Genomic DNA, 14,965 nt, shown 5'->3' with positions numbered 1-14,965 from the left:
AGGGAGGGGGAGAAAGAGAGAGATAGAGAGATAGAGATAGAGAGAGAGAGAGGCTATATATAGTATGTTGCATATATTTTTACGCTACTCTCTGTTTATCTTAAATGCATAGTCACTTTAACCATATCTACATGTACATACTACCTCAACCAGCCCAACTAACAGGTGTCTGCCTCTCTGTTCCTGTTATTTTCAAATGTCTTTTTACTGTTGTTTTATTTCTTTACTTACCTACACACACACACCTACACACACACACCTACACACACACACACACCTAGACACACACACCTTTTTTAAGCATTTCACCTGTTGTATTCGGCGCACGTGACAAACAAACTTTGATTTGATTTGATTTGAAAAGGCCTTTTAACCTCTAATCAGAATCACCATTAGATCCATCTGTTTCCCAACCTCCCTCCTCCCAGCCTGTGTGTGTGTGAGTGTGTGTGTGTGTGTGTGTGTTAGCGAGTGTGTGTGTGTGAGCTGGCCTGCGTGTGTGTGTGTGTGTGTTTACATGTGGTGACTTGTGGCTCCTCCAGCTGTACTGGTGGCTGTGTGAGGAGGGTGTGTGTGTGTGTGTACCTCTGGTGACTTGTGGCTCCTCCAGCTGTACTGGTGGCTGTGTGAGGAGGGTGTGTGTGTGTGTGTGTGTGTGTGTGTGTGTGTGTGTGTGTGTACCTGTGGTGACTTGTGGCTCCTCCAGCTGTACTGGTGGCTGTGTAAGGAGGGCAGCAGGACGTTCTCATCGGTGTCCACCTGGCCAAACCTCAGGGTCTCCTGGGTGTCGTTACAGAGCACATGGTGACTGATCAACAACTCCTCTGCACCTTCATCCCCGTTCTAGAGAGAGGAGGGAGGGAGGGAGGGAGGGAGGGAGGGAGGGAGGGAGGGAGGGAGGGGGAGAGACAGAGAGGGAGGGAGGGAGGGGGAGAGACAGAGAGAGAGGGAGGGGGAGAGACAGAGAGAGAGGGAGGGAGGGAGGGAGGGAGGGAAGGAAGGAAGGAAGGAAGGAAGGAAGGAAGGAAGGAAGGAGACAGAGAGGGAGAGAGAGAGAGATAGGTAGAGAGGGAGGGAGGGAGGGAAGGAAGGAAGGAAGGAGAGAGGGAGGGAGACAGAGAGGGAGAGAGAGAGAGAGAGAGAGGGAGAGAGAGAGGTAGAGAGGGAGGGAGGGAAGGAAGGAAGGAAGGAGGGAAGGAAGGAGAGAGGGAGGGAGACAGAGAGGGAGAGAGAGAGAGAGGGAGGGAGGGAAGGGGAGAGGGAGGGAGGGAAGGGGAGAGGGAGGGAGACAGAGAGGGAGAGAGCAAAAAGAGAGAGAGAGACAGACAGAGAGGAGGGAGGGTGGGTGGGTGGGAGAGAGACAGAGAGAGAGCGAGGGAGACAGAGAGGGAGAGATGGAGGGAGGGAAGGGGAGAGGGAGGGAGGGAAGGGGAGAGGGAGGGAGACAGAGAGGGAGGGAGCAAAAAGAGAGAGAGAGAAAGTCATGCGAGGAGAACCATGTTCAGCACTGTGTGTCCACGGGGCTCCCCTCGTATATCAATGAACTGAATATCTTGTGGTCGGCCGTCACATCCTGGCTTGTGGGAGAGTGACATCATATCTGGAAAGACCACAGCCTCTGTTGGGGGTGCTAACCATGTCAAGGCCTGACCCAGTTCCAGGACTTAATTGTTTTAATTGTTTTTAATTGGTCTTAATTGGTCTCTCTCTCTCTACAATATACATACTACACTATACCATGTATCTGAGTCTCTCTCTACAATATACACACAACACTATACCATGTATCTGAGTCTCTCTCTACAATATACACACTACACTATACCATGTATCTGAGTCTCTCTCTCTCTACAATATACACACTACACTATACCATGTATCTGAGTCTCTCTCTACAATATACACACTACACTATACCATGTATCTGAGTCTCTCTCTACAATATACACACTACACTATACCATGTATCTGAGTCTCTCTCTCTCTACAATATACACACTACACTATACCATGTATCTGAGTCTCTCTCTCTCTCTACAATATACACACTACACTATACCATGTATCTGAGTCTCTCTCTCTCTCTACAATATACACACAACACTATACCATGTATCTGAGTCTCTCTCTACAATATACACACTACACTATACCATGTATCTGAGTCTCTCTCTACAATATACACACTACACTATACCATGTATCTGAGTCTCTCTCTACAATATACACACTACACTATACCATGTATCTGAGTCTCTCTCTCTCTACAATATACACACTACACTATACCATGTATCTGAGTCTCTCTCTCTCTCTACAATATACACACTACACTATACCATGTATCTGAGTCTCTCTCTCTCTCTACAATATACACACTACACTATACCATGTATCTGAGTCTCTCTCTCTCTACAATATACACACTACACCATACCATGTATCTGAGTCTCTCTCTACAATATACACACTACACTATACCATGTATCTGAGTCTCTCTCTCTCTCTCTACAATATACACACTACACTATACCATGTATCTGAGTCTCTCTCTCTCTCTACAATATACACACTACACTATACCATGTATCTGAGTCTCTCTCTCTCTCTCTACAATATACACACAACACTATACCATGTATCTGAGTCTCTCTCTACAATATACACACTACACTATACCATGTATCTGAGTCTCTCTCTCTCTCTACAATATACACACTACACTATACCATGTATCTGAGTCTCTCTCTACAATATACACACTACACTATACCATGTATCTGAGTCTCTCTCTACAATATACACACTACACTATACCATGTATCTGAGTCTCTCTCTACAATATACACACTACACTATACCATGTATCTGAGTCTCTCTCTACAATATACACACTACACTAGACCATGTATCTGAGTCTCTCTCTCTCTCTACAATACACACACTACACTATACCATGTATCTGAGTCTCTCTCTACAATATACACACTACACTATACCATGTATCTGAGTCTCTCTCTCTCTCTCTACAATATACACACTACACTATACCATGTATCTGAGTCTCTCTCTACAATATACACACAACACTATACCATGTATCTGTCTCTCTCTACAATATACACACTACACTATACCATGTATCTGAGTCTCTCTCTACAATATACACACTACACTATACCATGTATCTGAGTCTCTCTCTCTCTCTACAATATACACACTACACTATACCATGTATCTGAGTCTCTCTCTACAATATACACACTACACTATACCATGTATCTGAGTCTCTCTCTCTCTCTACAATATACACACTACACTATACCATGTATCTGAGTCTCTCTCTACAATATACACACTACACTATACCATGTATCTGAGTCTCTCTCTACAATATACACACTACACTATACCATGTATCTGAGTCTCTCTCTACAATATACACACTACACTATACCATGTATCTGAGTCTCTCTCTACAATATACACACTACACTATACCATGTATCTGAGTCTCTCTCTCTCTACAATATACACACTACACTATACCATGTATCTGAGTCTCTCTCTACAATATACACACTACACTATACCATGTATCTGAGTCTCTCTCTACAATATACACACTACACTATACCATGTATCTGAGTCACTCTCTCTCTACAATATACACACTACACTATACCATGTATCTGAGTCTCTCTCTACAATATACACACTACACTATACCATGTATCTGAGTCTCTCTCTACAATATACACACTACACTATACCATGTATCTGAGTCTCTCTCTACAATATACACACTACACTATACCATGTATCTGAGTCTGTATCCGGGGGACCGATAGATGTTGAACAAGTCAGGCCCACCGTACCTCTGATTCAAAAGGGGTCAAATGTGGACGACTCATTTCGGTTGAATGCGTTCCGTTGTGCAACTGAGTCAGGTCCTCAATTTCCCATTCCTCTTTTTATTGAGAACCCTGGGTTTTGGAGAGGGCTTCTCAAACACACTAAAAGTTAAAGAGTACGCAATTCCAAAACAGCTCAACGACCAAGGTCTGTGAATTACTTGAAACTTTTCCAAACACATCCACCCCCCCCCCCCCCCCCTCCACCACACCCAACGTCAGAGAGCTTCTCATGAACCAGTCCAACCTCAACACAGCAGACACCCAACATCAGAGAGCTTCTCATGAACCAGTCCAACCTCAACACATCAGACCCCCAACGTCAGAGAGCTTCTCATGAACCAGTCCAACCTCAACACAGCAGACCCCAACGTCAGAGAGCTTCTCATGAACCAATCCAACCTCAACACAACAGACCCCCAACGTCAGAGAGCTTCTCATGAACCAGTCCAACCTCAACACAGCAAACCCCAACATCAGAGAGCTTCTCATGAACCAGTCCAACCTCAACACAGCAGACCCCAACGTCAGAGAGCTTCTCATGAACCAGTCCAACCTCCACACAACAGACCCCAACATCAGAGAGCTTCTCATGAACCAGTCCAACCTCAACACAACAGACCCCAACGTCAGAGAGCTTCTCATGAACCAGTCCAACCTCAACACAACAGACCCCAACGTCAGAGAGCTTCTCATGAACCAGTCCAACCTCAACACAGCAGACCCCCAACGTCAGAGAGCTTCTCATGAACCAGTCCAACCTCAACACAGCAGACCCCAACGTCAGAGAGCTTCTCATGAACCAGTCCAACCTCCACACAACAGACCCCAACATCAGAGAGCTTCTCATGAACCAGTCCAACCTCAACACAACAGACCCCAACGTCAGAGAGCTTCTCATGAACCAGTCCAACCTCAACACAGCAGACCTCCAACGTCAGAGAGCTTCTCATGAACCAGTCCAACCTCAACACAGCAGACCCCAACGTCAGAGAGCTTCTCATGAACCAGTCCAACCTCAACACAACAGACCCCCAACGTCAGAGAGCTTCTCATGAACCAGTCCAACCTCAACACAACAGACCCCCAACGTCAGAGAGCTTCTCATGAACCAGTCCAACCTCAACACAACAGACCCCAACGTCAGAGAGCTTCTCATGAACCAGTCCAACCTCAACACAACAGACCCCAACGTCCCATTGAGACAGAGTGACCCCAGAGTGACCCCAGAGTGACCCCAGGGTGACTGTGAAAGGAGGCCAGCAGTAAAAAAAAAGCTCAGAGTTTAACAGCCAAAAACACTGTTCTGCTGTTGCTATTGGAAACCGATGGGAAGGTTTTTACCTCATTAAACCTGGTGGACGGGACGTTTTTTCCCATTCGGACGGGACAGCTGCTGGCACGAGTTCAAATCCATGCCCTCTTTATAGAGGAACGCCATCTGAGGCACCTTTCAACTTCGACGCGCTGACTTCTAAACTGCCAGACATCTTTAAGATGCCGTGCTAAGCCTTCTTTAAAGATCGGTATCGGTTAACAGAGACTCTTCATTAGGCTACACGATACAGCCATCTTCATCCTCTTATCGTCCTCTTCTCTCTCTCTCTCTATAAAAGAAACGGCTTTATGTGGACAAATATTACCTCCTGAGATATGTTGATAGTCAATAAAAACCTGCTTGTTATAAACAAGGTTTTTTTAAGTGACAGCTCTCTCAGTCAGCCCCCGACGTCCCAGCAGACACCAGAATATCCAGATCTTTAATCCAGTCACATATTACATTACTCCTCCTGCTCCCTGTACACACATTAGTCCTGGTTACGTAGGCATATATGGGCCTCTCTATGTCACACAGATCTACGCTAGACGTGACAAACTAGAGACGGTAATTGTAGACGGGAGAGAAACTTCTAATCACGTGGAATTGGATCCTTGCCACGCAGAAGTTGGTGGTAAGACAATGGTTAAAAACCAGACAATAAAATAGATCAAGGAACAACGACGGTACCTAAAGCCCCCGTTTCCTGTACGGGGCCGTCAGAACCCTGCTACATCTGCTGGGAACAGAAACCTGATCTGTCTTTAACTAGCGATGGATCTATCTTCTCTACTCAGGGGGGTGGGTGGGGGGGGGGGGACAGAAACCTGATCTGTCTTTAACTAGCGATGGATCTATCTTCTCTACCCCGGGTGGGGGGGGGGACGAACTGGATCATTCAAACAGGAACAGAAAAAAGCCCTGTTCCTAAGTGCACATTTGGTGTTCTGTGAGAAAGTAGAGTGTGTAAATACTACTGTGTTTTACTGTGGCTAAACCCTAAAGCCACTTCCCTGGGGAGAGGATAGGGAGAGAGGAAAGGGAGAGGATAGGGAGAGGATAGGGAGAGGATAGGGAGAGAGGATAGAGGAGAGGATAGGGAGAGGATAGGGAGAGGATAGGGAGAGGATAGGGAGAGAGGATAGAGGAGAGGATAGGGAGAGGATAGGGAGAGAGGATAGAGGAGAGGATAGGGAGAGGATAGGGAGAGAGGATAGAGGAGAGGATAGGGAGAGGATAGGGTGAGAGGGGGAGAGGATAGGGAGAGGATAGGGAGAGGATAGGGTGAGAGGGGGAGAGGATAGGGAGAGAGGATAGGGAGAGAGGGGGTGAGAGGGGGAGAGGATAGGGAGAGGATAGGGAGAGGATAGGGGGAGAGGATAGGGAGAGAGGGGGAGAGGATAGGGAGAGGATAGGGGGAGAGGATAGGGAGAGAGGGGGAAAGGATAGGGAGAGAGGATAGGGAGAGAGGATAGGGAGAGAGGATAGGGAAAGAGGATAGGGAGAGAGGATAGGGAGAGAGGATAGGGAGAGAGGATAGGGAGAGAGGGGGAGAGGATAGGGAGAGAGGATAGGGAGAGAGGGGGAGAAGGCTGGGTTTGGAGTTGGGGGGTAGGCCTGCCTGGGGTAAGTTGGTTTGAGGCTGGGTAGGCCTGCCTGGGGTAAGTTGGTTTGAGGCTGGGGCTGGTTTGTGGGGCTGGCGAAAGCTGGGTTTGGGGCTGGGGATGGTTAAAATCTCCCTCCCAACCCCTGTCCCCTGGTCCAATCAGGATCTCATGGCCTGGTTCAATCAGGATCTCATGGCCTGGTTAAATCAAATCCACACCTCTCTGATGTCTCCACACACCTGGCTGACTGTGTGGAATCTACCAGACCCACACCTGGCTGTGTAGAATCTACCAGACCCACACCTCTCTGTTGAACCCCCATTCAAGCTTTACTTTGTCTGAAACCAAAAGGGAAACAGAGGGCAGGAATGTTCCTTGGCAGCATGTTCATCTGAAGGTAGTCAACGCTGCCCACGCTGTGAAATATTTCAGTACAATTCCTGGTGTATCAGGTTTGGTCTTCAGCCTTCCTCCACACCCCTACAAGACTCTCCTATCCTACTCCTCCTCCTCCTCCTCCTCACCCCTACAAGACTCTCCTATCCTCCTCCTCCTCTTCCTCCATAACCCTACAAGACTCTCCTATCCTCCCCCTCCTCTTCCTCCACACCCCTAGAAGACTCTCCTATCCTCCTCCTCCTCTTCCTCCACACCCCTACAATACTCTCCTATCCTCTTCCTCCACACCCGTACAAGACTCTCCTATCCTCCTCCTCTTCCTCTACACCCCTACAAGACTCTCCTATCCTCCTCCTCTTCCTCCACACCCCTACAAGACTCTCCTATCCTACTCCTCCTCTTCCTCCACACCCCTACAAGACTCTCCTATCCTCCTCTTCCTCCACACCCCTATAAGACTCTCCTATCCTCCTCCTCTTCCTCCACACCCCTACAAGACTCTCCTATCCTCCTCCTCATCCTCCACACCCCTACAAGACTCTCCTATCCTCCTCCTCTTCCTCCACACCCCTACAAGACTCTCCTATCCTCCTCTTCCTCAACACCCCTACAAGACTCTCCTATCCTCCTCCACACCCCTACAATACTTTCCTATCCTCCTCCTCTTGCTGCCTCTCTCTCTCTTTCCCCCTGACTCACATTGATCTGCTGCTGGCACTAGGTCCAGTATGACACAGATTAGTCACAGCTGAGGCCATCTACAGCGCACGCACACACACACACACGCGCGCGCACACACGCACACACACACAAAATCTCCCTGTCCTCAACTTGGCAGACCCCCTCACGGCTCAGTGTCCAGAACTACTCTACTGGAGCTGATAAGAGGCCGTTATTTATGAGGGAAGTAATCAGATGAAAATGGAAACATCCACACTGAGTTATAGATCATTATTTAATCCTGAGGGATCAGGCCAATCACATCCTACGCCACGATGAGTCAATGCTGCCCACGCTATGAGTCAACTACTAACCTAAAGGTCTGATTCAACCCACACCAGTCAGGTCCTTTACCTCACCTATCTAAAGGTCTGAATCAACCACACCAGGCAGGTCCTTTACCTCACCTATCTACTAACCTAAAGGTCTGAATCAACCACACCAGTCAGGTCCTTTACCTCACCTATCTACTAACCTAAAGGTCTGAATCAACCACACCAGGCAGGTCCTTTACCTCACCTATCTAAAGGTCTGAATCAACCACACCAGGCAGGTCCTTTACCTCACCTATCTACTAACCTAAAGGTCTGAATCAACCACACCAGGCAGGTCCTTTACCTCACCTATCTAAAGGTCTGAATCAACCCACACCAGGCATGTCCTTTACCTCACCTATCTACTAACCTAAAGGTCTGAATCAACCACACCAGGCAGGTCCTTTACCTCACCTATCTACTAACCTAAAGGTCTGAATCAACCCACACCAGGCAGGTCCTTTACCTCACCTATCTACTAACCTAAAGGTCTGAATCAACCACACCAGGCAGGTCCTTTACCTCACCTATCTAAAGGTCTGAATCAACCCACACCAGGCAGGTCCTTTACCTCACCTATCTACTAACCTAAAGGTCTGAATCAACCACACCAGGCAGGTCCTTTACCTCACCTATCTAAAGGTCTGAATCAACCACACCAGGCAGGTCCTTTACCTCACCTATCTACTAACCTAAAGGTCTGAATCAACCCACACCAGGCAGGTCCTTTACCTCACCTATCTACTAACCTAAAGGTCTGAATCAACCACACCAGGCAGGTCCTTTACCTCACCTATCTACTAACCTAAAGGTCTGAATCAACCACACCAGGCAGGTCCTTTACCTCACCTATCTAAAGGTCTGATTCAACCCACACCAGGCAGGTCCTTTACCTCACCTATCTAAAGGTCTGAATCAACCCACACCAGGCAGGTCCTTTACCTCACCTATCTACTAACCTAAAGGTCTGAATCAACCCACACCAGGCAGGTCCTTTACCTCACCTATCTACTAACCTAAAGGTCTGAATCAACCACACCAGGCAGGTCCTTTACCTCACCTATCTACACCAGGCAGGTAGAAACCCAGCAGATAAATGTGTTAAGAACAAACAAATTCTTATTTACAATGACAGCCTACTCTGGGCAAATCCGGACGACACTGGGCCAATTGCGCGTACGCCCTATGGGACTCCCAATCACGGCCGGGATGTGATCCAGCCTGGATTCTATAGCGACGCCTCCAGCACTGAGATGCAGTGTCTCAGACCTCTGAACCAGGGTGTCTCAGACCTCTGAACCAGGGTGTCTCAGACCTCTGAACCAGGGTGTCTCAGACCTCTGAACCAGGGTGTCTCAGACCTCTGAACCAGGGTGTCTCTGTAGAGATGCAGTATCTCAGACCTCTGAACCAGGGTGTCTCAGACCTCTGAACCAGGGTGTCTCTGTAGAGATGCAGTATCTCAGACCTCTGAACCAGGGTGTCTCAGACCTCTGAACCAGGGTGTCTCAGACCTCTGAACCAGGGTGTCTCTGTAGAGATGCAGTATCTCAGACCTCTGAACCAGGGTGTCTCAGACCTCTGAACCAGGGTGTCTCAGACCTCTGAACCAGGGTGTCTCTGTAGAGATGCAGTGTCTCAGACCTCTGAACCAGGGTGTCTCTGTAGAGATGCAGTGTCTCAGACCTCTGAACCAGGGTCTCTGTAGAGATGCAGTGTCTCAGACCTCTGAACCAGGGTGTCTCAGACCTCTGAACCAGGGTGTCTCTGTAGAGATGCAGTGTCTCAGACCTCTGAACCAGGGTGTCTCAGAACGCTGAACCAGGGTGTCTCTGTAGAGATGCAGTGTCTCAGACCTCTGAACCAGGGTGTCTCAGACCTCTGAACCAGGGTGTCTCTGTAGAGATGCAGTGTCTCAGACCTCTGAACCAGGGTGTCTCAGACCTCTGAACCAGGGTCTCTGTAGAGATGCAGTGTCTCAGACCTCTGAACCAGGGTGTCTCAGACCTCTGAACCAGGGTGTCTCAGACCTCTGAACCAGGGTGTCTCTGTAGAGATGCAGTGTCTCAGACCTCTGAACCAGGGTGTCTCTGTAGAGATGCAGTGTCTCAGACCTCTGAACCAGGGTCTCTGTAGAGATGCAGTGTCTCAGACTGCTGAATCACTCGGGAGCCCAAATAACACTAATCTTCTGAGGAGAGAAGTTGAACTCATCAGAATACCTCCCCTGAGTCTCCTGGGTCTTTTATATGAGTCAACACAGTCATGGCTGAGGCAGGGAGGAAGGTCAGGAAAGAGAGAGAGAGACAGAGAGAGAGAGAGAGAGGGAGACAGAGACAGAGAGAGACAGAGAGAGACAGAGACAGAGAGAGACAGAGGAAGACAGAGACAGATAGAGACAGAGAGAGACAGAGACAGAGAGAGACAGAGACAGAGAGAGAGAACCAGGGCCAGATGATCTTGGTAGGTGTCATCACTCCAGTTTAACCATGTTTTCACGGGTGGCCCTTCACACAGCCTCTTGGCTACCAGACCAGAATACACCAGGCCAGATCAGGTCAGAACAGGCCTGATGGGGAACAGGGAGAGACCAGGGAGGGAGGTGCTGAGTCTGATCCAGGTCGCTGGATATTTGCTTAGTTGATCCAATAACTGGGGAGGCAGCTAGCTTTTATCACGTCTCAACGAGCTTCTAGAGACCTGGGTTTAATGGCTGAGATGGAGCAGCGGCAGAACCAGAACCAGGACACTACGGTTTTAATACAGCACCAGAACCAGAACCTGGACACTACGGCTTTAATACAGCACCAAAACCAGAACCTGGACACTACGGCTTTAATACAGCACCAAAACCAGAACCTGGACACTACGGTTTTAATACAGCACCAGAACCAGAACCTGGACACTACGGTTTTAATACAGCACCAGAACCAGAACCTGGACACTACGGTTTTAATACAGCACCAGAACCAGAACCAGAACCTGGACACTACGGCTTTAATACAGCACCTGAACCAGAACCAGAACCTGGACTCTACAGCTTTAATACAGCACCAGAACCAGAACCTGGACTCTACGGTTTTAATACAGCACCAGAACCAGAACCAGAACCTGGACACTACGGCTTTAATACAGCACCAGAACCAGAACCAGAACCTGGACTCTACGGCTTTAATACAGCACCAAAACCAGAACCAGAACCTGGACACTACGGCTTTAATACAGCACCAGAACCAGAACCTGGACACTACAGCTTTAATACAGCACCAGAACCAGAACCAGAACCTGGACACTACAGCTTTAATACAGCACCAGAACCAGAACCAGGGGTAGTCTAGTGGTTAGAGGGGGTAGTCTAGTGGTTAGAGGGGGTAGCCTAGTGGTTAGAGGGGATAACCTAGGGGTTAGAGGAGGTAGCCAGGGGGTGTAGGGCTGTATCCAGACTGATGGTGATGAACGTTAGGATTAGACTAACTCAGTATATACCAGTAGTCCCACCTGTTGCCAGCCCCGTAGGGCTGTATCCAGACTGATGGTGATGAACGTTAGGATTAGGATTAGACTGACTCAGTATATAACAGTAGTCTCACCTGTTGCCAGCCCCGTAGGGCCGTATCCAGACTGTGAACGGTGTTCTGGCTGATGTTGATGAAGACCGGGTCTACGAAGACGTTCCCGTCCAGGAGGACGTTGTTGGAGCAGCGTGTGACCGCAGCCTGACCCTGCAGTATGAACGGCTGCAGCAGGCAGAGCCAAGTCAAGTTCCGGTACTCCAACAGTCTGCCGTCCAGCTCGGTGGAGAACTGGATCTCCTGGCAGAGCCGGGCGGCGCTGACGTTACCGCCACCGCTCCACTGGCGGAGGAACAGCCGCGGCTCCTGTGCCCCGATGACCAGGTACTCTTGCTCCTGGGGCAACTTCCTGTCCGGCAGGAAGGGGCGGAGTCGACGTGACGGCGCTGGAGACGGAATAGACAGAGGAGATGTGAGTGAATCTAATATACAACTAAAGTGACAGTAGTATGAGAACGACGTCAGATGAAACACGAGAAAATAGCAACAACAAAAAAAGACCAAAAGTGATTTTCTGGAAAGTTCCACTTCGTGTGACGGTGTTACAGTACCTGTACCCAGCTGCTCCAGGCGGTGTTACAGTACCTGTACCCAGCTGCTCCAGGCGGTGTTACAGTACCTGTACCCAGCTGCTCCAGGCGGTGTTACAGTACCTGTACCCAGCTGCTCCAGGCGGTGTTACAGTACCTGTACCCAGCTGCTCCAGGCGGTGTTACAGTACCTGTACCCAGCTGCTCCAGGCGGTGTTACAGTACCTGTACCCAGCTGCTCCAGGTGGTGTTACAGTACCTGTACCCAGCTGCTCCAGGTGGTGTTACAGTACCTGTACCCAGCTGCTCCAGGCGGTGTTACAGTACCTGTACCCAGCTGCTCCAGGCGGTGTTACAGTACCTGTACCCAGCTGCTCCAGGCGGTGTTACAGTACCTGTACCCAGCTGCTCCAGGCGGTGTTACAGTACCTGTACCCAGCTGCTCCAGGCGGTGTTACAGTACCTGTACCCAGCTGCTCCAGGCGGTGTTACAGTACCTGTACCCAGCTGCTCCAGGCGGTGTTACAGTACCTGTACCCAGCTGCTCCAGGCGGTGTTACAGTACCTGTACCCAGCTGCTCCAGGCGGTGTTACAGTACCTGTGCCCAGCTGTTCCAGGCGGTGTTACAGTACCTGTGCCCAGCTGCTCAAGGCGGTGCTACAGTACCTGTACCCAGCTGCTCCAGGCGGTGTTACAGTACCTGTGCCCAGCTGCTCCAGGCGGTGCTACAGTTCCTGTACCCAGCTGCTCCAGGCGGTGCTACAGTACCTGTGCCCAGCTGCTCCAGGTGGTGGTAGAGGTGCAGCTGTATCTGTGCCAGGGTGAGAGACACGCCCAGGGAGGGCACGGACCAGGGGGCGAAGCAGGAGTCAACACGGGTACAAGCTGCCAGCGCCGTGGGGGACACTAGCTGGTCACAGGGCAGAAGCTGGGACCCCGAGGAACCCTGCTGAGAACCTGACTCACTGTCAGAACTGTAAAGAGATACATAAAGAAATAATTAAAGTTTGACAGTTTATAAATCTGACTCACTGGGAGGGAGAGGAGAAAGACACTTCCAGTATGTTGTTACTATATGTCTTCTGCCTCCCGGTCTGACCGAGGGAGAGAGGAGAACAGCACCTATTTCACTATAGTCAGTCCTGTATTCACCTCAGAACTATTCTCTAGAACACTCTAGAACACTCTCCTGCTCTAGAACACTACCCTGCTCTAGAACACTACCCTGCTCTAGAACACTATCCTGTTCTAGAACACTACCCTGCTCTAGAACACTATCCTGCTCTAGAACACTATCCTGCTCTAGAACACTATCCTGCTCTGGAACACTATCCTGCTCTGGAACACTATCCTGCTCTAGAACACCACCCTGCTCTAGAACACTCTCCTGCTCTAGAACACCATCCTGCTCTAGAACACTATCCTGCTCTGGAACACTCTCCTGCTCTAGAACACTCTCCTGCTCTAGAACACTACCCTGCTCTAGAACACTATCCTGTTCTAGAACACTACCCTGCTCTAGAACACTATCCTGCTCTGGAACACTCTCCTGCTCTAGAACACTCTCCTGCTCTAGAACACCATCCTGCTCTAGAACACTACCCTGCTCTAGAACACCATCCTGCTCTAGAACACCATCCTGCTCTAGAACACTCTCCTGCTCTAGAACACCATCCTGACTGACCTCCGGAGACAGCAGGTAAACATAGAAGGACACAGTAAGAGGTATAAAACCTTTAAGGTGAAGTCTCCACGGCAGTGACAGGTTTGGGCCGATACTTTGTGTTGATACCACCACTAACCGTGACATCCACAGAAACATAAGACTCCAGATTACAAAAAAATATATATCATTGAAATTAAAAAGAATATAGGAAGAGAGGAAAGTGTTCAGGAAGTGTATTGTCCTCCCCTGCATCCTCCCCTGCATCCACCTCATATCCTCCCCTGCATCCTCCCCTGCATCCTCCCCTGCATCCTCCTCGCATCCTCCCCTGCATCCTCCCCTGCATCCTCCTCGCATCCTCCCCTGCATCCTCCCCTGCATCCTCCCCTACATCCTCCCCTACATCCTCCCCTGCATCCTCCCCTGCATCCTCTCCTGCCTCCTCCCCTTGCCTCCTCCCTTGTAATCCCCCCTTGCATCCTCCCCTGCATCCTCCACTGCATCCTCCCCTGAATCCTCCGCTGAATCCTCCCCTGCAACCTCCCCTGCATCCTCCCCTGCATCCTCCCCTACATCCTCCCCTGCCTCCTCTCCTGCCTCCTCCCCTGCCTCCTCCCTTGTAATCCCCCCTTGCATCCTCCCCTGCATCCTCCCCTGCATCCTCCGCTGCAACCTCCCCTACATCCTCCCCTGCATCCTCCCCTGCATCCTCCCCTACATCCTCCCCTGCATCCTCCCCTGCATCCTCCCGTGCATCCTCCCCTACATCCTCCCCTGCATCCTCCCCTGCATCCTCCCCTGCATTCTCCTCATATCCTCCCCTACATCCTCCCCTGCATCCTCCTCGCATCCTCCCCTGCATCCTCCCCTGCATCCTCCCCTGAATCCTCCGCTGAATCCTCCCCTGCAACCTCCTCTGCAACC

General features: G+C 49.8%; 1 protein-coding gene across 1 annotated transcript in view; it reads right to left on the bottom strand.

Annotated features, from left to right (window-relative positions):
* Positions 1-585: 585 nt before the first annotated feature.
* LOC139396905 (intermembrane lipid transfer protein VPS13B-like) overlaps positions 586-14,965 on the bottom strand; it is a gene marked incomplete at both ends in the record, with an annotated part of 74,402 nt that continues 60,022 nt past the window's right edge. The window contains 3 exons of the mRNA XM_071143833.1: positions 586-843; positions 11,863-12,230; positions 13,144-13,349. Of these exons, the coding sequence (XP_070999934.1) occupies positions 586-843; positions 11,863-12,230; positions 13,144-13,349 (832 nt within the window). The remainder of the gene's footprint in view (positions 844-11,862; positions 12,231-13,143; positions 13,350-14,965) is intronic.

The sequence above is a fragment of the Oncorhynchus clarkii genome, unplaced genomic scaffold (genome assembly GCF_045791955.1).
Source record: "Oncorhynchus clarkii lewisi isolate Uvic-CL-2024 unplaced genomic scaffold, UVic_Ocla_1.0 unplaced_contig_14067_pilon_pilon, whole genome shotgun sequence".
NCBI classification, from domain to species: domain Eukaryota; kingdom Metazoa; phylum Chordata; class Actinopteri; order Salmoniformes; family Salmonidae; genus Oncorhynchus; species Oncorhynchus clarkii.
This window is presented reverse-complemented; position numbering and strand designations above follow the sequence as displayed.